The sequence below is a fragment of the Eurytemora carolleeae genome, unplaced genomic scaffold (assembly GCF_000591075.1).
Source record: "Eurytemora carolleeae unplaced genomic scaffold, Eaff_2.0 scaffold215, whole genome shotgun sequence".
NCBI classification, from domain to species: domain Eukaryota; kingdom Metazoa; phylum Arthropoda; class Copepoda; order Calanoida; family Temoridae; genus Eurytemora; species Eurytemora carolleeae.
The window spans coordinates 284,842-310,512 of NW_019396240.1; the positions used below are offsets into that span (position 1 = coordinate 284,842).

Below are 25,671 nucleotides of genomic sequence, written 5' to 3' on the forward strand. Positions count from 1 at the left end.
TTACTGTTTCAGAGTTAAATAATGAGTGAAAGATTGGTTTCTCTACTAGTTCTCAGTTCTTTTGTAATCCTGACCCAGAGTGAGACGAAAACCATGTCTGACATTCAAGGTTCTACTTTATAAATTATTTTGAAAGTATTTGAATTTGCAAAACTAGATTGTTTATATTGTAAGGGTGTCAATTACAATAAACTGCTACATTTGAATTCAGTTTTTCTTTAACAACCATGTTAATATTAATGTTAACAAGTTCTGTTAAAAGTTCTATTTTTAATTTGTGATGCAGCGACTGTTTAAATAAGCATATTTAATAGTCCAATGAACATGAAATGAGGAAACCAGCAAATGTATAGAGTGTACACAGACCCATTTCACTTAATAAGGGGATTTTCAAGCTACTGATATAAACAAAAATAAATACCCATAAGATTTCCTTTTAAAAAATCCGACCACAATTTGGAAATCCTTAGAAATGAATTTCTAGTATTAATTGTTTTGAGTCAAATACTTTCATAATTATGATCACAAAGAATTGATTAAAAGACAAAATCTGATTCGTCAATAATTTCCGTGTTTATCAGGATTGGTTTGATTTGATATTTTAGGAGAACTTATGCTCAAAGATACTCAGTGGTTTGTTCCCGGATCCTACGGGGGAGAAGGAGGAGTGTACTTTACAGACTGGTGGAGCAGTCCGGATAATTCAAGATACTTTCCAACCCGTCCTCCTCAACAGGTTTCATTTACTCTACAGTAAAACTCTTAATAACGAATACATCGGAAGAATTTATCGAATGTCGTCTTGACAATTTTTCAATAAGTTTTATACTATATTTCGTAAATTTCAGTATTTACGAAAATAAATAAATAGCCATGAATATGCAGGAACAGTTTTAAAGAGTTCCATGTAATCATTTATTTAAAAAAAACTAAATATCTGCAACATTCCATTATTAGAAAGTGAAGAATACGACATTTGATGAATTCTTTCGATGTATTCGTTATTAAGGGTTTCACTGTAGTTCCAGAAAGAGCAGAGATAATTTAAGATATTTCCTAACCCGCCCTTCTCAGCAGGGTTCATTAACTCTAGTTCCAGAAAGAGCAAAGATAATTTAAGATATTTCCTAACCCGTCCTTCTCAACAGGGTTCATTAACTCTAGTTCCAGAAAGAGCAGAGATAATTTAAGATATCTCCTAACCCGTCCTTCTCAAATTAACTCTAGCTCCAGAAAGAGCAGAGATAATTTAAGATATTTCCTAACCCGCCCTTCTCAGCAGGGTTCATTAACTCTAGTTCCAGAAAGAGCAAAGATAATTTAAGATATTTCCTAACCCGTCCTTCTCAACAGGGTTCATTAACTCTAGTTCCAGAAAGAGCAGAGATAATTTAAGATATCTCCTAACCCGTCCTTCTCAAATTAACTCTAGCTCTTTCTGGAACTAGAGATAATTTAAGATATTTCCTAACCCGCCCTTCTCAACAGGGTTCATTAACTCTGGATCCAGAAAGAGCAAAGATAATTTAAGATATTTCACAACCCGTCCTTCTCAACAGGTTTCATATACTCTAGTTAGTCAGTAGACCAGAAGAAGCAGATATAGTTAATAAAATTTCCCAACCCGTCCTTCGCATAAGGTTTCATTAACTCTATGTAGTCAGTAGACCAGGAGAAGCAGATATAAATAGTTCAAAAAATTTCCCACCCTTTCCTCCTTGAAGACGCAGATATAGTTCATGATATTTCACAATCCGTCCTCCTCAATAGGTTTCATTTACCCTAGATGATGACAGGAGGATGGATAGAAGGTTTAAACCTAGTTAAGATAAATATCCGAGCAGGAGGATGGATAGAAGGTTTAAACCTAGTTTAGATAAATATCTGAGCAGGAGGATGGATAGAAGGTTTAAACCTAGTTTAGATAAATATCCGAGCAGGAGGATGGATAGAAGGTTTGAACCTAGTTTAGATAAATATCCAAGCAGGAGGATGGATAGAAGGTTTGAACCTAGTTTAGATAAATATCCGAGCAGGAGGACAGATAGAAGGCTTGAACCTAGTTTAGATAAATATCCGAGCAGGAGAACGGATAGAAGGTTTAAACCTAGTTTAGATAACATCCGAGCAGGGGGATGGATAGAATGTTTAAACCTAGTTTAGATAAATATCCGAGCAGGAGGATGGATAGAAGGTTTAAACCTAGTTTAGATAAATATCCGAGCAGGAGGATGGATAGAAGGTTTAAACCTAGTTTAGATAAATATCCGAGCAGGAGCACGGAAAGAAGGTTTGAACCTATTTTAGATAAATATCCGAGCAGGAGGATGGATAGAAGGGTTGAACCTAGTTTAGATAAATATCCGGGCAGAAGAACGGATAGAAGGTTTAAACCTAGTTTAGATAAATATCCGAGCAGGAGCACGGATAGAAGGTTTGAACCTAGTTTAGATAAATATCCGAGCAGGAGCACGGATAGAAGGTTTAAACCTAGTTTAGATAAATATCCGAGCAGGAGGATGGATAGAAGGTTTAAACCTAGTTTAGATAAATATCCGAGCAGGAGCATGGATAGAAAGTTTAAACCTAGTTTAGATAAATATCCGAGCAGGAGCATGGATAGAAGGTTTAAACCTAGTTTAGATAAATATCCGAGCAGGAGGATGGATAGAAGTTTTAAACCTAGTTTAGATAAATATCCGAGCAGGAGCATGGATAGAAGGTTTAAACCTAGTTTAGATAAATATCCGAGCAGGGGCACGGATAGAAGGTTTGACCCTAGTTTAGATAAATATCCGAGCAGGAGGATGGATAGAAGGTTTAAACCTAGTTTAGATAAATATACAAGTAGAAGGACGGATAGAAGGTTCAAACCTAGTTTAGATTAATATCCGAGCAGGAGGACGGATAAAAGGTTTAAACCTTATTTAGATATATCCGAGCCGGAGGAAGAATAGAAGGTTTAAACATATAGTTTGATCTAGAACTTATTTAGATAAATATCCGAGCCGGAGGCCAGATAGAAGGTTTAAACCTAATTTGATTTAAACCTTATTTAGAGCAGGTGGACAGATAGAAGGTTTAAACCTATGGTTTGATACAAAACTTATTCAGATAAATATCCGAGCTGGAGGACGAATAGACGGAATACAGATTCTATATGGGGGTCACAAGGTGACACTATTTCTTTTTGCAATTTTTTTGGCCAGTAATCCCTTTTTTCTAATCCCTTTATCTTTGCAACCTGATGGTGTACACCTGGGATATGTCAAACTTAGAAGTTGTTTGATTCCTCAAATTCGTAGTTTAAAATATGAAAGGACTACGAGATTGGGTTGCAAGTTAATAGTATTAAATAATTGCAATAACTCATTTCCTTAAATTAAATGTATTGAAATTCCTCTGAAAAATAATCTGTACCTCCCACTTAAGTAAAATATCTGAACAATCCCTTTAAAAAGGACTGTACGCGTAATTTCAAGTGGCCCTCCAAGCAAAAATAAAATAATACCCGATTCACAACGGTTACCTTAAAAATGTTGTCTGAACAGGTATAAATTAGATATCAATGTTTATAAGTTTGAAACTCATAATTTTGTGGTTTCTTTATAAATCGACTTGCGCATATATTTCCAGTGCAAGAAAACATTTAGGAATTATCAGAACTCAACGTTTTGAAACCTAGAAAAACGACAATATCTTCCACATAATTTATCAGACAAAGGGTTTAAGGTACCGTATAACAATCTTGCTGGGAAATTACGCTTATGCAGTTCCATTAATGATTATTTTGTATGATTAGGGCGCATATCATGGTGGCCAGGGTGGAAACCTTCATAGAATTCGACTTTACGACGGAGATTCTATAATTGCAGTGACAGGTTCTTTACTAAATACTAAAACTCAAATATCTTTTCATGATTGTTGAATATGTACTGTATGACTCAACCATGAGATTTCTGTTAATGCCCAAAAAATAATTTAATTTTGAATTTTTTTTTATAATTTTTCTTTTTCAATGAAACTCTGAAAAAGTAAAGTTATTTATATTTGTATTATAACTAGAAATTCAAGGCGCTTCGCGCCCTTCTTTCTAAACTTTTAGGGCGCATCGCGCCCATCTTCTATTTAAATTGTGAACATGTTCTTTTTGTTTACATTTAAAAACAAAGAAGAAAAAAATTTGCGGATTTTTTCAAAAAAATTCGCGGATTTTCAAGAATTTGATTTTTTTACAAAATTAAAAACCTTTAAGAGACTTTTTTTTAAATTTTTTTATCATTCATAAACCTTCCCCCTGTGGTCACGGGATGTCCCACAAAAAATTTGGGCCCGATCGGTTCAGCCGTTTTGGCGTTTATTGGATACAAACAGACAAGCCAAATTTATATATAGATAACTGTAAAAAATGTGTTCTCTAACAGTAGAATTCACAACTTCAAAGTAGGAAATATATTTTGATGTTTTTTTTACATCATCATCAGTCCTTAAGAATATGAAGCTAGTTAGTTAGTCTATATTAATGTGTTCTCAGATGATGGATAATTCTAAGATTGATTCATGATAAAAGTTTTGTTAAAATGTAAAAAAAAACATTAGTTTTCGATAGGTCTTCAGGTTTTTTGATAGACAACAATGAACAATTTCCTTCCAAGATATTATTTTCTTTTTCTGAAAATACAGATTTGATCTCTGACATTAATCAATCTAATGGCTAAGTGGTGCATAGCCAAGTATCTTCACTAGATCGAGGGCAATTTAATCCATCCAAAATCTGGAAGATTAAACTTATCTAATGTATCTAGGTGTAAAGGGTGTATACCATATTATCAAGGACTTGAGCTTTTGCCACAAACTCTTAAGAATGAGAAGCTAGTTAGCTAATCTATATTAATGTGTTCTCAAATGATGGATAATTCTAGGATAATTTCATAATAAAAGTTTTGTTGTAAAAAAAATTATGCTATAGCATTAGATTCTATCAGAGTTTTTGATCGGTCAAACTACTTCAGGTTTTTTGATAGACAAAATTTTTCTTTAAACAGTGAACAATTTCCTTCCAAGATATAATTTTCTTTTTCTGAAAATGCATATTTTATCTCTCACATCAATCAAACCTATAAACTATAAACTATATAGCACTAATGTACATTTATATATTACTAAGGTCGAGCAGGGCTGGGACCAGGATCAGGGGTGGATCAACTAACTTTTCATACAAAAAAGTAAAAAAATTAAATAGTAAAAGATAATAGTTAAATATTTAGTTCAAATTATTTCATAAATAAGATATTCCCATGCAACAATCTCTGAATTTTCCAACCCCTATATCTTAGAAACCTTATGTCGTAGACCTTAGATATTTCAAACTGTAAATTCCGTTAGATCAAATAATATAAGTTTGAAATATCAAAAGTTTACACCACCAGGTTGCAAAGATATAGGGATGAACAAGTTTGAGTTTGTCGAAACGACTCAATCATTTCATAGAAAATATCCTCTCTTGAATGTTCAAGACAAAAATTCTAATTTTAGAATATTAAAAACCTGTTTTTAATTTAAAATTTTCAGTAATAAAACGTTTGGTCCGTTTGGAGGAACGGGTGGGATGCCTTTTCGATCAGGTATCAATTCTAAGATTAGACAGGGTACTTACCCTGGATGAGAAATCAGACATTTACAGATTTTTATCTATTCTTTGCTGCAGTAGCTCTATTCCTTTGCCTGTGGTATTTTAAAGGTCTATACTTTTGTGTGTTATAGTTACATTGATCTTGAACGCTTGATGTCTATTTCCAACGTGGACACTTTTGATTAATTATGATTAATGCCTGATCCCTCAATTAAGGTTATTCCTACAGGGTATGACCACCACGGGATATCAAAGAGGAATTGAATTAATCTGTAAATCTTTAACATAAAAGCTCTGAGCTAAAAACTTAAGAATGGGATATCCTTAATCCCGATCGCTTAATTAATCTGGAGATTAATAACAAGAGGGGAACAAGCATTATTTAATCTGGAGATTAAGAAAAAGAGTGGATCAAGCATTAATCCCGATATCCACCATTTAAAAGTTCCCAGCTCTGAAGCCAGAAGTTTTGTGAATCGCGTGATCAAGCATTGATCTCCAATTTGAAATACCCACATCATTGGATCAAAGGATATCGAGATCATACGTTCGAGATTATCAATTTCCACAAAAAAGTTTCGATCTCAGTTTTTTTAGCTTTACAACTAATTTGTAATTTACAAATATGTATCTTATTAGTTTTTCTTTCAGTACCTCCGAGACCTTCCTGCTATCTGGGATATATCTCAGGAAAGTCTGATCTCAGATTAGATAAAATTGTTTTTCATTGGCGATGTCCTGCTAAGAAGGAAGAGGTGGTTTTCTATAACAGGGTGTCTCACATCATATTTAGATCGTTTATAGCTCTTAAATACGATTCTTGGGACAAATCAGACGATTTTAAAAGATTGAATCATTTAAAAAAAGTCGTCTAAGGCTGAATAAAAAGATTGCATGCAGAAAATACTAGTTTTTTTCGATTATTTTGTGCGTATTAAAGGGACTGTAAAGGAAAAATGAAAGGGGGTATAGGCTGAAAGCTAATCACTTTAGCTCTCGATCGTGACCCATGAAAGTTATATCTGATGTTCCTATCTCGAGAAACTGATTTACAACTTTGTACGAAAATTAATATATATGCAATTTTGTATAAAAGTAGAGGGTTTAAAAAGATCAAATTCAGCAAATATGCAACCAATCTGAAAACGATGATATCCCAGAGAAAGCTAATTGTAACTTAGGTTTACTCCAAATTCTACTTTTATATTTGTTATTTCTATTTTTTTATAGATTTAATTCATAATATTATTTACACGTCCGTATTGCTTGACCAGAAATTCCACCAATGGCAGTGTAATAAAGTGGTCACGTGATACAGGCGGAGACAAGTGACCAGTATACTGCTCTGCCATTGGTGATAGTTCTGGTCACGTGATTTAAGTTTAAAATTTTCTAAATTTTACATATATGAACTTTCGTATAATTTAAACACAGTTTTATATCAATTTCTCGAGACAGGAACATCAGATAAAACTTTCATGGGTCGCGATCAAGAGCTAAATTGATTAGCTTTCAGCCTATACCCCCTTTCATTTTTCCTTTACAGTCCCTTTAAGGCTTTAAAGCTTGGTGATAATCCGATATGATATAGGACGCTCTGTATGCTATTTTTAAAACAATGCCGACCCATAAAACTAGGGCATTGGAAGTCGGCACTTAGATTCCACTTATTAAGTGAAATGGGTCTGTGTATCTTGCACAATCTATGGTTTTCAGGGGGTTTCAGGTCCCGAAGGGTGCTGAGCCCCCCCCCCCCTCTAAAAAACGATTAAGCTCCCCCAGTACAAATTCCTGAATATGTCCTTAGCTATGTTTTATGTGTGGACAATTATAAACTACAATTTGAGTCTAATTCAGTCGTCTTTCAGTTCCACAGTTTTATGGGTCCTCCTGGAAACCATATTCTTGACATAAAAATAAGAAAAATCTTCACAGGATTTTATTTTTTTTTTAGGAAAAGGAGTTTACTGGAATTGCCGTGTATGATAATTCTGAAACCTCAAGTTCTGCTTCAAATCTGTCGTCTTTGTTCATTCTGATCTCAACAGTTATATTTCAACTCTCGTTAACTCAGACTACATTTAATACATTATGACAAGAACAAACCATTTTAATATAAAATAAGGCAGGAAGATTTTGACCCAAAACTAAATGACATTTAGGTGATAAGTCCAAGCGAAATAGTGCATCACGTAGAACTATCAAAACGAAGTGCATCTTCGTCCTCAAAATTCTTATTAAATGGGGGAAAATTAGTTCAAAGTTTATACTCATTAGACTTTTAAGCAAAGGACATTCAGCTTATCGTGGTATGTGATAATTAAATCTCGTGCCATTGATTTCAATCTATATTTTATTTCATATTTTATATTGTTAAATTCATATCTTTTTATAGAATTTAAAAATAAAGAATAGTATATTTTGCCTCTTGCGTTTCTTCTATAACTTCTGCTAGCACATTTTCATCCAGAATTGCAGTAAAGTAAAACTTCATCGACTTGGTGTCGATTTCTATTTTTGTTTTTAAACATTTTCCATGCTAGTTATTGGTTGCTCTTATGAGAACGGACTAACAAACAGATAAACTAGTTCCATGTTTTTAAATGTTTTAAAATGTTTTCTTTTTCAGTGAAGTTCCCATATGTATAATCAGCATTATCAAAGAAAGTATTTCCAACAAACTCAAGTTTTTAGATCCCTATATCTTTGCTTTAAAAGAGATAAACCTTTGATTTTAAAAACTTTAACTATTTGGTCTGGCAGCTAGTTCATTATTGGTAAATATTATTTCTACGACAGTATAAGATATTTTTAGATCCCTATATCTTTGCTTTAAAAGAGATAAACCTTTGATTTTAAAAACTTTAACTATTTGGTCTGGCAGCTAGTTCATTATTGGTAAATATTATTTCTACGACAGTATAAGATATTGTGGCGAGTAATCAGTTCATTTCTTACTGATTATTCAGAAATAATAAAACATATAAATAAACATACATAATTTATTTTAGTTAAGCTTTTTTATTTTAATGCTACAAGGTCACCATACATTTAATGCTTAATGATAAAACCTCGTGGTTAATTGGTTTAGAAGTTAATGAATTTATTAATTAATCCCGAGGTGTGTATTGTATAAGTCGTGATACTACAAAACCAAAACAAACTTTGCAACTTTTATCTTCCTTATCTAATAATAATTAGTTTACAAGTGTACTAAGCACGCCAATATAATAATTGATTTACTATTGTACTAAGCACGCTAATTTAATAATTAGTTTACTAGTGTACTAAGCAGGCTAATTTAATAATTAGTTTACTAGTGTACTAAGCATGCTAATCTAATAATTAGTTTACTAGTGTACTAAGCATGCTAATCTAATAATTAGTTTACCAGTGTACTAAGCACGCTAATTTAATAACTAGTTTACTAATGTACTAAACACGCTAAATTAATGATTAGTTTACTAGTGTACTAAGCACGCTAATTTAATAATTAGTTTACTAGTGCACTAAGCACGCTAATTTAATAATTAGTTTACTAGTGTACTAAGCACACTAATCTTATTTATAGTTTACTAGTGTACTAAGCACACTAATCTTATTATTAGTTTACTAGTGTACTAAGCACGCTAAATTAATAATTAGTTTACTAGTGTACTAAGCACGCTAAATTAATAATAAGTTTGCTAGTGTACTAAGCACGCTAATATGATAATTAGTTTACTAGTGTACTAATCACGCTACTTTAATAATTAGTTTACTAGTGTACTAAGCACGCTTATTTAATAATTAGTTTACTAGTGTACTAAGCAGGCTAAATTAATAATTAGTTTACTAGTGTTCTAAGCACGCTAAATTAATAGTTAGGTTACTAGTGTACTTAGCACGCTACTTTAATAATAAGTTTACTAGTGTACTAAGCACGCTTATTTAATAAATAGTTTACTAGTGTACTAAACACGCTAAATTGATAATAAGTTTACTTGTGTACTAAGCACGCTAATTTAATAATAAGTTTACTTGTGCACTAAGCACGCTAATTTGATAATTAGTTTACAAGTGCACTAAGCACGCTAATTTGATAATTAGTTTACAAGTGTACTAAGCCCGCTAATTTGATAATTAGTTTACTAGTGTACTCAGCACGCTAATTTAATAATAAGTTTACGTGTGTACTAAGCACGCTAATTTAATAATTATTTACAAGTGTACTAAACACGCTAATTCAATAATTAGTTTACTAGTGTATTAAGCACGCTAATTTAATAATAAGTTTACTTGTGCACTAAGCACGCTAATTTGATAATTAGTTTACAAGTGTACTAAGCACGCTAATTTGATTCAGACTGAAATTTATCTGAAATATGTTTTCAAGGGGTGTGCTTTTTTCTCGTAACATTTGCAGGTTTTACTTCTGAACCCGCCATTTTTCCTTCGTACATCGAAAACTAAAAAATTTCGAGGATTCTTCTTTTACCGTTGATAGATTTCCGAATTTTTTTTGTGGGCAAAATAAAAAAAAATAAAAAGATACATACAATCCCAATTAACGTGCATAATTTTCAATATACGCGGTATTTTTTTTGTAAACCGGGTAAACTCGAAAAGTTAATTTAAAAATCCTTCTTGGGGTTTCCAAAATTTGAACCATAATATTAACAGAATTATACTCCATATACAACAATTCTTTAAGAATAAAATATTAAAATTATCCTTTCCCCCCTTCTCCTAAATATCGCCGGTTTGAATGTCCGTCTCTGTATTTATCTAATCCGTCTACACTATAGTTTAAGGATATGCCTCTAAGATACAAAATAATGATTCTTCAGAAACGAGACAAACTAAAAACTTGGTTTCCGCATATGCAAGAATAAAGATGGGAATGAATGACTCAAAAAAGATGTAAAATATTTATAATATAAAATGTTTGAGATTAATGGTATTCGGGAAAATGAAAGGGGGGTAACGTACAGGGTGTCCCACGAAACATGACAGTTGATAAATAGTGTTGTCTATCCTATACTGTATCAGATATTAAAGTGCAGTTTATTTTGTTAGGAAAATCTTTTGTTTAAATATATTTTATCCTGAGATCAATTTTACTGTAACATGACTCCCATATAACATTTTTATTATTGTCTTTGGTATCATATAACTTAACAAATAATGGAAGAAGACATTCTAAGCTATTTACCAGCTGTCATGTTTTGTGAGACACCTTGTACATACACTATACAGTTCAATTCTGAGGTCTAAGTGAAAACAGATTTATTTGCTTTTCTTGATATAGAAACATCAGAGTTAAAAAAGTGTCACAATCGAAACCTTTTTCAATTCTGATATATTCTATAACCCTCTTTTTGAGTACCTTTAAACATATTAATCTCTGTGATTTTTGATTAGAGTTTAAAGAAACCGTATTATAGGTTATTCTCCGTCAAACATCTATCTGAGGAAAATATATTTAAAGTGTAGAGTTCTGTAGTTTTTATCATAGTCAATTTCAAGTATGAGAAACCACAAAATTAAAAATAATCAATTTTTTAATCAGAAAAGAAGGATATCTTTTTGATCCTTAGTCAGAAGTTTTAAAGGGTATCATTGTGAAACAGAATTTTTAAAGAGTATCGTTTTGTGAAACAGAAATTTTAAAGGGTATCGTTTTGTGAAACAGAAGTTTTAAAGGGTATCGTTTTGTGAAACAGAAGTTTTAAAGGGCATCGTTGTAAAGAATAAGTATACATCTAATTCTAAAATTAATGTCTACACACTATCAACTAAAGTAAATTGCACGTAACAGTGAAATCTTATTTTTTTTCAATAATAACCATTTCTAATTCTAAAACTAGAGGAGCTACAAGGTCACAAAGTCGTAGCAGTAATGTTGCATGAATTCTACCATCTCCATCTGTCTAGTTTACAGTGTACAGTCCCTTTCAAAATAGATTGATTGCAGTTTATCTTTAAACATATTTTGAGGAACACATTCTACCTTTTCTTACTTTACATTCATGCATGGACATGCGCGCGCTTCAAGTTTCGTGCACAAACACAAAGCCTGAAAAGCAGTGTTGTATAAAGATCGGGTTAAAAAGTGTTGTTAAAACCTTAAATGTTGCCATAAATGCAATCAGGCCGACTCGGCCCAACAATGCAAGTTTAAGTTTAAGCAGATGAACGTGCGGATTTTCTTCATTGAAATATTAAATCCCTGGATACGAGCCGTGACCCTATTATATATATACACTATGTCATCAAGTTCGGATTCATTCATTCAAGGGAGTGACTGGTTGAAGTGAGTATGCATTATTGTAGAAAATCTTTTCATTTGAGACATATAAAATGTTTCCACGATGTTTGAGTGCAAAGTTGACGTTCAAAATTATGAATTTGGGTGGGTACGTTTCAGAATTGGTTTAAAAATAATATTAAATAACGTCGACGAAAAATAAAGTAAAACTTATAAAGTGAACTGTTAGAATCAATGATTTCGTTTTTATCATTATATTGAATTTCTTATTTTCTATGAATTTGTTCGCAGATTTCTACAATTTCTTCAAATGTCGTCTTTTCAATAAAAATTCCAGAAAATCTTTGTGAATAATGAGAGATTATAGAAACAAATAATTGAACAAGATTACTTATGTTCGATGATAAAAGTTAATTTTCATATTTTCAACCTGTTCCTGAACAACCAATTAGTTTACTGTCGAATTTTGTTTACATTTTTTGTCGTCGTTATTAAATAGTTTTTAAAAAACCGATTCTGAAAATTTACCCATACAAATTCATGATTTTGAACGTTGACTTTGCGCTTAAACTCAGTAAATACACGTCGTAGAAACGTTTTATATGTCTCAAATGAATTCTAAAAAATTTTCCACAATACTACATATTTAGTTCAACCACCATACATTGCCGGTTACTCCCTTTAAACGAATACACTAAATTACAGCACTATAGAATTGTGGCCGGATTTATGTTTTCAGATGAAAAATATTGTAATGAAGTAAAAAAAAATATTTGTTGGTAAATTTCGAATATTTTAACCTCAAAATATGGATACTATAGAATTGTAGGTGGCTGCATTTGGCTTGGTAAGTTTCGTGAAATACACTGTATTGGTATGATTGGGAACATGTTCTCTAGTATCTATATTCTGATATTTAAACTCTGTTAAGAAAACGAGGGGAAAATCTTGGGAAATCTAATTCTATCACAAAATTTCATAAACATTGATTGATTGATAAAAAGATGTATTAATAAATCCCAGGAATATTTAAATTCTAAATAAAACTTCCATGTATTTGCTGTCTAGAAATTATCCATACTTACATTTTCAAGAAGAAAAAACGTTAAAGCAGAAAATCACATTTTCTCACTTTGTATAAATAAACGATAACAATTGCAAACATTTATTAAAAGTTTCAAAATATCATAAAATATTATTTTCTGAATAATTTTTCTAATTATTTTCTTGAATCCAGTCAATGAAGTAGCTGACCTCAGTGTATACTCCGGGACTAAAATAAAACAACAAAATACATTTTTGCAAAATTGCAATTACCGATAAAATAAACCCATGAACTGCCTGAACTACCTGAAATGTCTGAACTACGTGAACTAACTGAACTACCTGAAATACCTGAAATACCTTAACTACCTGATTACCTAAACTACCTGAAATACTTAAAGTACCTGAACTGCCTGAACTACCTGAAACACCTGAATTACCTGAACTACCTGAACTACCTGAACTACCTGAACTACATGAACTACCTGAACTACCTGAACTACCTGAACTACCTGAACTACCTGAACTACCTGAACTACCTGAACTACCTGAACTACCTGAATTACCTGAACTACCTGAACTACCTGAAATACCTGAGGTACATAAACTACTTGAATTACCTGTATATTCCTCCACAACCTCTCCCCCAGCTAACTATACCCCCCAGGTATCCTGATCCATCAGCATTATAACAGATCAGTGGACCACCAGAGTCTCCCTGAACATAAACAAAATTGGAAGTTTTCAAATTTTAAGAAATTGATCAATGCCGAGAGTCACAAATCAAATCTTCTGATAAGATTCTCAAAACCGAAATAATTCGCGAAATTGTTTCACAAAGCTGTGGTTTCCATGGATAGGAAAGCAAGGTGGCCAAGAAAATTTGAGAATAGTTTTAATCATTATTCTCAGAGGCATACTCACTACTCAGGGGGGGGGGTCAGCACCCATTTGGGCCGTAGAACCCCCTTGTAAACCATAGGAGGGGGGGGGGGCTGAACCCCACTTGAGTAGTGAGAAAGAATATGAGAATAATGATTTAAGTTATTCTCAATTCTTTGTTTCTGACTCTCGGTATAGATCAATTTCTTGTTAATATTTTGATATTTGTCTTGACTGGTTTGATAAGTTGACGAAGGCAACGCTGGAATTTGATCGGTTTGAACCAGATATCTTTTAATATGACCAGAATATGCGATTTTTTCCACAGCGGGGTTTAGTGTGTACATCTGTTTTATTATGTTTTTAAAATTGGAAAAGAGAAGAACACAATCAAATATGGAAACTGCAAACGGTGTTGAAATTAAAAGTATTTATATCAAAATTGTTAGAATTAACCCCTAAATGTGGATTATATGCAACAAGTAGCGTTAGATGGCAGTTATAAAACTCGCTGTAGAAATATAGCATGCCGTGTCGGTATGGGCTATCTAGCTGAGTGTATAAGATTTGATTATTAAGTCTATGGGTGAAAAAATATTTCACAAACACCTGACAGCTGTCCTTTCCTCTCTCTCCAGCACACAGCATACTCTCAGCAATAGATAGAGGATATTCCAGGCTACAGGTTCCATCTCCAACCACTGGCACATCAACCTGATAACATTTAAATGTGTGTATTGTGTACAGTAAGAACTAGAAAACGACTGGAAGACGACCTTAAGACTCCAGTAATGGCTTTAAACAGTTTAAAGAACCATGAGCCGCAATGATCTAAAAAGTTAATTTGAAAACTAATTGCTTTGTAACAACATCAAATAAACTTATTTTCTGATTTCTCCTATTTCAGAGGTTTCTGGTTCTTACTGAATGTTCATTGGATAACCGCCAAAATTTCTAATTTCTCTTTTCGATCCTGTTTTACTTATTAAATGATCATGAGATCATAAGATAAGTATCAAAATCCCGACTCAATCTCAAAACTCTCATAATTTAATCCTTGACCAGGTATATATGTATAAATATAGGTAGTTGTATATCCCATTTACCTCTCAAAGACGAGTAATCAATACATACATATGGGTAAATTATAAACTCAACCAGGACAATAAAGTGTCCAGCCGGGCCATAAAGTTGTCCCAAATTTTAAAACTTTTTTGGTTGGGCTCAAAACCATTCTGGATGGAAAATAAAGTGGATTTTGAAAATAAGAGAGGAAAATAATATTGTCACGGAATATAAAAATGCTAGAATTTTAACAAAATAAAAACCAACCTTCATGAGAACATCTGGAGTAGATCCTCCTGCAGATAGAGTACCCCAACCAGTTACAGTACAGAATCCCTAGGTTTTAATCTACCTCAATCTTAAAGTCATACTACTAATAATACTAATGATAATACTAATGATAATACGAATAATAATACTAATAATAATACTAATGATAATACTAATGATAATACTAATAATAATACTAATGATAATACTAATGATAATACTAATGATAATACTAATAATAATACTAATGATAATACTAATAATAATACCTTGAATTAGATATATCTGTTCGTAACTATAGCTCAAACAGAAACCAAATAAAGGTTTTAAGGGAGTTTTGAAAAATGTTATATTAAATGGGAGCCTAAAATAAAGTAGAAAGTTCCTTTAGAGTGACTGTAAACAAAAGTTTGAGTACCGTTGTAAATCGGATTTGATACTTTATAAATGGAGGAGCACTTGAAACTAGTTCTGTAGTCCCATTAAGCTTATAATATAAAAGTTAAAGTAGATTCCTCAGATTGTTGTAGAGATGTAGGTAGTGCAACTGGACCAACTGCATCAGTAAACTAAACATGTTTATTAAAATACATCTTCACTAAATATACATATATATTTAGAATAGTTTATTTAGAATGGAAAGAATACAGTACAAAACAGAACGAAACTTTTGTTGAAGTTAAGGCCTGTATACCTTTTTTACAGTGACAATTGTTTTCTAACCTTTGTGACAGAAACAATCTCAAGAACTGACGAGGGTCAACCCAGACCGAAATAAATGTGGAACTAACATCTACTTTTTTACTCTACAGAGGTTTGGTCCATCACCATCACCGAATTTAAAACAGTGACAATAAAAATTATTTGACTGATCCTTTTCTACTCTTATTGTAACTCTTATTGTATGTCAGATGAAGGTAATCTCTATAACAGAGCATTATTTCAGTTGAATAAACATATTGGCTGGTGCAACACATCTGTTTCTGTTTCTGAATCTGTGTCTGATTCTGTTTCTGTTTCTGTTTCTGAATCTGTGTCTGATTCTGTTTCTGTTTCTGTTTCTGATTCTGTTTCTGTTTCTGTTTCTGTTTCTGTTTCTGATTCTGTTTCTGTTTCTGTTTCTGTTTCTGTTTCTGTTCAACTTTTTATAATGAGATAGAAAAATTTACGTTCAGTGGAGATGCCAATATCCAGAGCGCAATGTCATTCTCGAAACCCTAAAAACAAATAAAATTTATTATAAGTTGGATAAAGGACTAAACAATTGACAAATCTTTGTCCCTGTTCATAATTTGCGAACATCCTACCCATAGATAAATAAATAAACATAGATAGCTTATTTACGCAAAATCACCAAGAATTGTACAGTCCGCGAACTCATACTCCTAGGGGTCAAAGTGTACTTCAATGATAAGCGGGGTGGTTTGGTGTTTTAATGGATTTCATAATAGGGTGTAAAATGGATCTATCTGAACAACAATATTTCACTGAGCAATATATCATATTGACGAGAACTGAAGAAGGACATGAGAAGGACTAAACTAACTTAAATTTCTCTCTACAGAACTCATGTACACCACAAGTACTCAATGACATAAGAACAGCCAATGTTCACAACCGACCTAGTTAATATATATAATAGGAATATCTTTAAAACATCTCTGTACATTTATATCTTTCAAGATGAAAAATGTCGTCTTATGCGCAATCTATCTTTATCTATGGTCCTACCTTAGGTGATCCGTAGGATTCATGAACAATCAATTCTGCCACATCTACAGTCTGCTCAGTTCCTGCAAATAATTTTTTTTTTTTTTTTTTTTTTTAAGTTTTTCATTGATTTACCTTCGAATTCAACCTTATTATGCTCTCCAGCTACAACAACAACCTGAAGAGATAATAATTGAAAATACAAAAAGTTTTGTTAAATATGATTTAAATACCTATATCTTTGCAACCTCCTGGTGTAAAACTTTGATATCACAAACTTAGACTATTATATCTATTAAAAAACATATTTTGCAATATCTAAGGTCTACAAAATTGGGTTTCACAGATATATTGATTAGAAAATCTAAATTTGTAGTGAAGACAAATTTCTTTACATTGGAAGGAATGTTTTTTTTACCTCATCTGCACTATCCCAGATCACAGTACAATGAGCAGCAGATACAACAGTGTACTCACTATAAACATAACATAGTACAATGAGCAGCGGATACAACAGTGTACTCACTATAAACATAACACAGTACAATGAGCAGCAGATACAACAGTGTACTCACTATAAACATATCATAGTACAATGAGAAGCAGATACAACAGTGTACTCACTATAAACATATCGTAGTACAATGTGCAGCAGATACAACAATGTACTCACTATAAAACATTACACAGTACAATGAGCAGCAGATACAACAGTGTACTCACTATAAACATATCATAGTACAATGAGCAGCAGATACAACAGTGTATAAAACATATCATAGTACAATGTGCAATGAGCAATAGACTACTGTGTACTCATTTAACAATTCAATACTATAATCCAATCTAATTCCTAAAACTGTTGTAAACCTACTTGAGAACTGAACCTCCGCAGAAATGAAAGTTATCAGATGCACGTCTCAGACTGACCTAAACAATCAGACAACATTTTTATTTAGAGAATACTTAAAATGTTTGCAAAGTTTCTTAACTCTGTTTATTAATTTTTTTTTTCCAATTCACAATTGTAATTTATTTTGAAAAGTTCTCTTGTTATTTAATAAACAAATATCCATTGATTATTGCAACTTGTCAGGGAACTTCGTAAAGAGTAAATAATAATTGTTGCAACCTTCCATAGAAATTTTTCAACAAGTCAGGAAAACTTAAGAGGAATAAAGTCTAATTATTTCAACCTGTCAGGAAAACTCATTATGGAAAAATGGTAATTATTGCAACCTTACTAAAAAGAGTAAACAATAATTATTGCAACCTTCCAGAAGAATTCATGAGAAACAAATACTTTCAAAATGTCAGGAAAACTTTGGAGGAATAAAGTCAAATTATTGCAACCTGTCAGGAAAACTCATATGGAACAAATTCTAATCATTGCAACCTACCAGAGGAACTAATGTGGATTAAATTCTAATTTTTGCAACCTGACGGAGGAACTAATGTGGATTAAATTCTAATTATTGCAACCTACCAGAGGAACTAATGTGGATTAGATTTTAATTATTGCAACCTCCCAGAGGAACTCATGTGGATTAAATTATAATTATTTCAACCTGCCAGAGGAACTCATGTGGATTAAATTCTAAATATTGCAACCTGCCAGGAGACTCATATGGATAAAATTCTAATTATTGCAACCTGCCAGAGGAACTCATGTGGATTAAATTATAATTATTTCAACTTGCCAGAGGAACTCATGTGGATTAAATTCTAAATATTGCAACCTGCCAGGAGACTCATATGGATAAAATTCTAATTATTGCAACCTGCCAGTGGAACTCATATGGATTAATTTATAATTATTGCAACCTGCCAGAGGAACTCATGTGGATTAAATTATAATTATTGCAACCTGCCAGGGGACTCATGTGGATTAAATACTAATTATCCAGAGGAACTCATGTGGATTAAATTATAATTATTGCAACCTGCCAGAGGAACTCATGTGGATTAAATTATAATTATTGCAACGTACCAGGGGAACTCATGTGATTTAAATTATAATTATTGCAACCTGCCAGGGGACTCATGTGATTTAAAACTTAATATTGCAACCTGCCAGGGAAACTCATTAGGATTAAATACTAATTATTGCAACCTGCCAGGGGACTCATGTGGATTAAATACTAATTATTGCAACCTGCCAGAGGAACTCATGTGGATTAAATACTAATTATTGCAACCTGCTAGGGGACTCATGTGGATTAAATACTAATTATTGCAACCTGCTAGGGGACTCATGTAGATTAAATACTAAATATTGCAACCTGCCAGAAGAATTCATAATGTATAAATTCTAATTATTGCAACTTGCCAGGGGACTCATGTGGATTAAATACTAAATATTGCAACCTACCAGAAGAATTCATGATGTATAAATACTAATTATTGCAACCTGCCAGGGAAATTCATGAGGAATGGCCTCCTCTCCTCCTACTATTTTATCCCTCTTTGCATTACAACCTGAAGTATTGTTAGAAAATAATTACTTAAAGTTTCTACATATTAGATAAAATATTAGATAAAATATTAGATAAAAAAATGCAAGTTTATATTTTTTAACGCCAGTGACAAAAAACATACCTAGAAGAGCAGAAGCAAGAATAACAGCTGTACATGCTAGAACCTTCATATTTAAGGTTCAAATGAACATTAAGCATCATCAAGATAAAAATTATGTTAAACAAGCATAACATTATCTTTCTTAAACATCAGGCGTTATCTTGTATTGTCAAGTGCATATGTTCTTTATCTTTACTTAATTAAATATATATACGTATCTAATGAATTTGATAAAAATGAGGCCAATTTCAGTAACATTTAATAACTTAAATTTCAAGGCGCTTTCGCCGTCTTTTCATTTTAACTCTACTTATATATACGCATTTGCGCTTTGTGCATCTTTATTATATTCTTTAGTTAGTTTGTTTAAATACAACGTCAAAATGGTTGAACTGCAGTGAAGGTTTATGGCCGACCAATAGGAACTGAAAAGGGTTTAGTTAGTTTTTAGTTTCGGAAAGCCACTGAAATCCACCTATGAAAATAGGAAAACCTGCCACCTATTTTGGTTTATGATGTACAGAAAAAATGATTTTTGTTTTTTGACCTGCCATAGGAAGAACAAGAATCATATATTTCAAAATGAATGGTGGGGGGATGGAGAGAAACGCATTCAAAGTCATGCATTTTTTTGCATTCTAAAAAGTCATTCTTTTATCTACCTAAGTTATTCAAACAGAGCTGGGAACTTTTGAACGTGGATATCGGGATTAATGCTTGATCCACTCTTTTTCTTAATCTCGAGATTAAATAATGAATGTTCTCCTCTTGTTATTAATCTCCAGATTAAATAACCGATCGGGATTAAGTATATTCCATTCTAAAGTTTTCAGTTCAGAAGAAAAATTACTGTCATCAATGAATTTTAAATTTCATGATATAAAATAATATAAAAAATCTTTTATTCCCAAAAACCAGTCCATTTAAACACCAATTACATTTTAAAGAGCAAAAATATCAATAATCTAAGATATCTACTTGTAGTAATAATCTATAAAAATGGATCATATTAAAATTTAACATTTATATTTGAATGCATTAATTGAACATAAACATAGAACAATTTCAGATAAAAGCCTTAATTTTGTCTTTTTCTTGTTAAATAAAACCTTTGTCTAGTTCTACAATACATGCATGTATCGGCCACATTTACTCATTGTCCAGCTAATCACGATTATACCATTAGGTTTATATTTAGTTCAGTTTTAACCTTCAGCATGACTATTCTAGCTGTATATTTATACAAATATTTTAGTAAATTTGAAAAACAAAAGATATGTTCATTCTTAAATTGTAATAATTGTGAAATATTTGTCTTCCTTAGTCCAACTAAACTATTTTAAGTATTATCAAAGTTCGTTTTATTTTTGATAAAGCTGAAAGATCTTTTTGGTACCGGCTGACGACTTTATCGTCCCCTGAATTGACTAAATTGATGTTCCAATGTGTATTTTGAATATCGGCCTGTGTGGTTTAAATGCTAAAGTAAATCTGAGTTTATAATCACTGTATATACAGGGTGTCCCTTAAAACATGAGAATTCAGTGACGAATTCGATATCGTCTTTGTTATGAATTAGCATTGTAATACCTGATTTCAAAAGCCATAATATTATTATGTCTGCTAGAGTTTATCTTGTGAAAAGGGTAAAAGACTGTACAGATGTGTCTATAATGTCTCCGCAAGATGAACAGTGTATACTGCAATTTTCTTGTTTTACTAAGTACAACCGTATGCAGTCAAAACATAAACAAACAAAATGTGAACATAGCAGACGGAACTCTTACAGATTACAGCTTTCTCAGTAGGTATCACTATACTAAATCAAAGAATTATTCATAAAGACGATATCGAATTCGTCACTGAATTCCCATGTTTATTGGAACACCCTGTATATTACAAACTGTAAATTAGGTTGGAACAGATAGGTTAAGAATTTAAAATATCAAAAGTTTACACCATCAGGTTGCAGAGATCAGAAAATTAGAGTTTGTGGCAGGAACTCAATGTCGAAGGCTTTTTCAAATTATGAATGTTATCAAATAAAATAGCGACAGTTTAATATCTCAAAGGTTTACACCATCAGGTTGCAGAGATATATGAATTTGTACAAATCCTATGGTTAGTTTCTTACATTTTAAAGGAATTAATTTAGCTGCATGGGACATGAAACAGCCAAGGTTGGGATGTTCAAATTTTGTAAAATTCCGGCCTCAATCTCAAATAATCACGCCTCAACCCTGGACTATTTACAAAGATGCAGGGTTATCCACAAAAAATGAGACTTCAGAGAAAACTGTACAGAATTGCATTTATGTTTCGTTTTTTCTATCTCTGCCAAATAATCTAAAATGTCTGTAAAAGATTATATTTATAAGGAGGAAATTAAAATTAAATTCACAATTTGATATATTTAAAGAGTTTCAAGTTTAAAGTATCATTCTTTACGATATTACGATAGATATTACGATCATTCTGATGAATTTTACCAATATATTCACTGAACCTCTTACTGGTCCATTGTTTTGAGAATCGTGAGTTTAACTAAACCCCGGAGCAATTGTAACCCGTGAGCAGAGAGAACTTGGGGACCCGGAGAGACAAGTATGAGAGATGAACTGTGTTATGAAACATGACGAGCAACTCAAGAAAAGTTTCGTAATGTATTACTTTGAATAAAGGAAAAGTCGGAGAAGAAGTGTAAGAAGAATAAGAAGGGGCAACAAAAGTAGGACGAAATTTGAATTAAGAAGATGATAATGGATAGAATGAGGTGAATTGATCAGAAAAATAGATTTTGTATATGAGTAGGATAAACTGGAGATAGTAGGATGAACGAGTAGGATGAACTTGAGATAGTAGGATGAACTAGAGATGAGTAGAATAAACTGGAGATGAATTGGATGAACTGGAGATGAGTAGGATGAACTGGAGATAAGTAGGATGAACTGGAGATGAGTAGGATGAACTGGAGATGAATAGGATGAACTGGAGATGAGAAGGATGAACTTAAGATGAGTAGGATGGACTGAAGATGAGCAGGATGAACTGGAGATGAGTATAGGATAAACTGCAGATGAGGAGGATGAACTGGAGATAGTAGGATGAACTAGAGATGAGCAGGATGAACTAGAGATGAGTAGGATGAACTGAAGATGAGTAGAATGAACTGGAGATGAGTAGGATGAACTATAATAGAGATGAGTAGGATGAACTGGAAAAGAGTAGGATGAACTGGAGATAAGTAGGATGAACTGGAGATGAGTAGGATGAACTGGAGATGACAGGATGAACTGAAGATGAGTAGGATGGACTGAAGATGATTAGGATGAACTGGTGTTGAGTAAGATGAACTGGAGATGAGCAAAATGAATGAGAGATGAGTAGAATAAATTAGAGATGATTAGGATGAATGAGAGATGAGTAGAATGAATAAGATATTAGTAGAATGAATGAGAAATAAGTAGGATGACTGAAATATCTGTTGAACAGATGAAAGTTTAGTTAAATGAATGCAAGGTTATTAGAATGGATGAGAGATTATTAGAATGGATACGAGATCAGTAGAATGAATGAAAGATTAGTAGGATAGAAAAGTAGGATGTTTGAACATGACAGATGGGCTGTTTGGATGAGGAGGATAGATGATTAGGACGGATGAGCAAGTTAAACGAGTATGATGAATGAGTAGGATAAATGAGCATGATGGATAAGTGCTATGAATGAGGAAGATAGATGAGTAGGATAAATGAGCATGATGGATGATTTGTATGAATGAGGAGGAAAGATGAATAGGATGAATGAGTAGGATAAATGAGCATGACGGATGAGCGGTATGAATGAGGACGATAGATGAGTAGGATGAATGAGTAGGATAAATGACTAAGAAGGATGGATGATTAGGATGGATGATTGGGAGGGATTAGTAGGATGGATGAGTAGTATGGATGAGTAGGACGGATGATTTGGACGGATGAGCAGGATGAACGAGTAGGATAGATGAGTAGGACAGATATGCAGGATGGATGAGTAGGATGGATGATTTTGATGAGTAGGATGGATGAGTAGGATGGATGAGCAGGATGGATGAGAAGGTCGGATGGATGAGTAGGACGAATGAGATCTCCCAGGTTTGGGTTGTGATGAAGGTATCCAAGGACGAACTATATTTATATTGAATATCAGGGTTCCTCGTTCCTACTGAATATTCATCCAAGCATCATCAAGACAGCTTTAATCAGATGCCTNGTGTGAGTTAAATTAGCATATTTTCCAATGTCATTTTTGTTTTCACTAACCTTGCTCAAGCAAACAAATGCAATAAGTATCTTTGCCAATTTTTACCTTTCTTATTTCTGTTAAAACATCACAGAAAAGGGAGATGGGTTTAGTTACAGTTTAGTAATAACTCTTTCTCTTTTTTTGTGAGGGTTTGAATATATGAAAAATCTGTATGTTTCCTGTCTATTCGTGGTATAGGATATAATTACAAACAACATAAACTTTGAACCCTGCTGTCTCATTAACTACCCTAGGAGTAAATTGAGTATTTAAACCTTAGTATCAAGTTTAACTGTAAAACATTTTTGTTATGTATTTTTTTATATTTAGTGAATAACTACATCTCAACCCTTCCCCCCCCCCCTTCTGTTATCTATCTCAATAAAGCAAAAAGAAGGTTATAGAAGAGACACTGTGATTAATTAAAAAGGAATTGAGTCTTTGGCACAAACTTTGATTTTCCGATCCCTTTATCTTTGCACCCCAATGTAGCGGACCTTAGATATTTTAAACAATAGATACTGTTAGATCAAATAATTTAAGTTTGAAATAGCAAAGGTTTACACAATCAGGTCGCAAAGATGGTGGCTGTTCTTTTCATAATTCTGTATTCTTTATTCTGTATTCTGTATTCTGTATTCTGTATTCTGTATTCTGTATTCTGTATTCTGTATTCTGTATTCTGTATTCTGTATTCTTTATTCTGTATTCTGTATTCTGTATTCTGTATTCTGTATTCTGTATTCTGTATTCTGTATTCTGTATTCTGTGACCGGATAGATAGATTTCTCCAAGTTTAGCTCCAATCTTTTTATCTTTGGTTTCCCCTTCCTTCTCCAGGTATATTTATTCTTCAGATTTGACAGGTTTTATTCCTAACCTGACCCTGCTAACCCCTAAATTACTTCTGTCAATATTTTAAACTAAGAATTTTATTGAAACCCCGGATATACAGGGTTAGAGCAGTAAACAACGACCAAGTACAGGGTTACCCACAAAAAATTATTTTTTGAACGCCTTCATATTGCACATGGCTTTAAATTGTAAAATGAAGCTTTTAAATAACACTTCATACAATTTGAAATGTCGTCTCTGAAATCTAATCCTTTGAGAAGGACGAATTTGACTTTTAATGGAAAAAATGTTGAGAACAACTAGTACATGCATGTCTGGGTATATAAAGGTAACCAAAAGCTACTGAATACGGTCCTTTTTGATATTTTTAAAATTGGTTGAGTTAAGGCCCCAACAATTTAATGGAGTTAAAAGCTTTGTCGAACTATGAATTTTAGTAATAAAATGTCATGTTTTTAGTTTAGTTAATTAATGGTAAATGCCCAATTTTTTTAAAAAAGTCAATGGAAACAAAGCTTTTTTGTTGATACTTTCAAAATTGCCTGAGCTGAGGCCCACACTCTCCAATATAAAGTCAAGGACTTAACCTTACAGTAAACATAAGGATGCTTCAAGTATGTATTTATGAAAAAGTACGATCTTCCCGCTCTGCCGATGATAAACTTGACTGATAACAGGGAATTAGCGTCATAAGCGTCATGTCATCTAAGAAATGCGTCAGTGAGCGGCATTGGTGGTTAGTAAAACGATGACGAGTTTTAAATACAGACTAATTAGAAGCAATTAGACAAATTAGACAAATTAGTAGCGTACCCGGGTCACAGGACTATACAATCCTGACAACCTATAATTGGACTTGAACTCACACTGGGTTAATCCTTCATCTTAGTTCGTCTGATTCCCCTGTCTTACAGACAACCCGGAGTAAAATCCGTCCTTCACTACACCGCCCTATATTCATTTTTAATTGACTACGACCACACACTGTAAGTGTAGAGTGTGGAGTTGTAAAAAGAAGAACAAGGAAAACAGGAATAAGTCACTGTTGAAACTTTGGTTGCTAAAACTTTATTACATTAACAAGCAAAAATGATTTACACAGGGA

General features: G+C 32.7%; 2 protein-coding genes across 2 annotated transcripts; one reads left to right on the top strand and one right to left on the bottom strand.

The window, feature by feature from the left end:
- The first annotated feature begins 12 nt into the window (after positions 1-12).
- LOC111699096 (zymogen granule membrane protein 16) lies at positions 13-7,825 on the top strand. Its single transcript, XM_023469666.1, has 8 exons — positions 13-109; positions 606-736; positions 3,115-3,174; positions 3,803-3,881; positions 5,168-5,225; positions 5,572-5,624; positions 6,284-6,387; positions 7,587-7,825. The coding sequence occupies exons 1-8, from the start codon at positions 22-24 to the stop codon at positions 7,725-7,727; spliced, it is 714 nt and encodes a 237-aa protein (XP_023325434.1). The 5' UTR covers positions 13-21; the 3' UTR covers positions 7,728-7,825.
- A 5,208-nt stretch (positions 7,826-13,033) lies between these two features.
- Positions 13,034-19,552, bottom strand: LOC111699102 (trypsin-1). The gene is made up of 12 exons (XM_023469673.1): positions 19,452-19,552; positions 19,264-19,331; positions 17,728-17,783; positions 17,272-17,329; positions 16,989-17,031; positions 16,875-16,936; positions 16,313-16,360; positions 15,659-15,712; positions 15,141-15,209; positions 14,418-14,522; positions 13,547-13,644; positions 13,034-13,155 (listed from the first exon to the last, which is right to left on the bottom strand). Exons 1-12 carry the CDS (start codon positions 19,498-19,500, stop codon positions 13,098-13,100), a joined length of 768 nt encoding a protein of 255 aa, XP_023325441.1. The 5' UTR covers positions 19,501-19,552; the 3' UTR covers positions 13,034-13,097.
- Between the last annotated feature and the right edge of the window lie 6,119 nt (positions 19,553-25,671).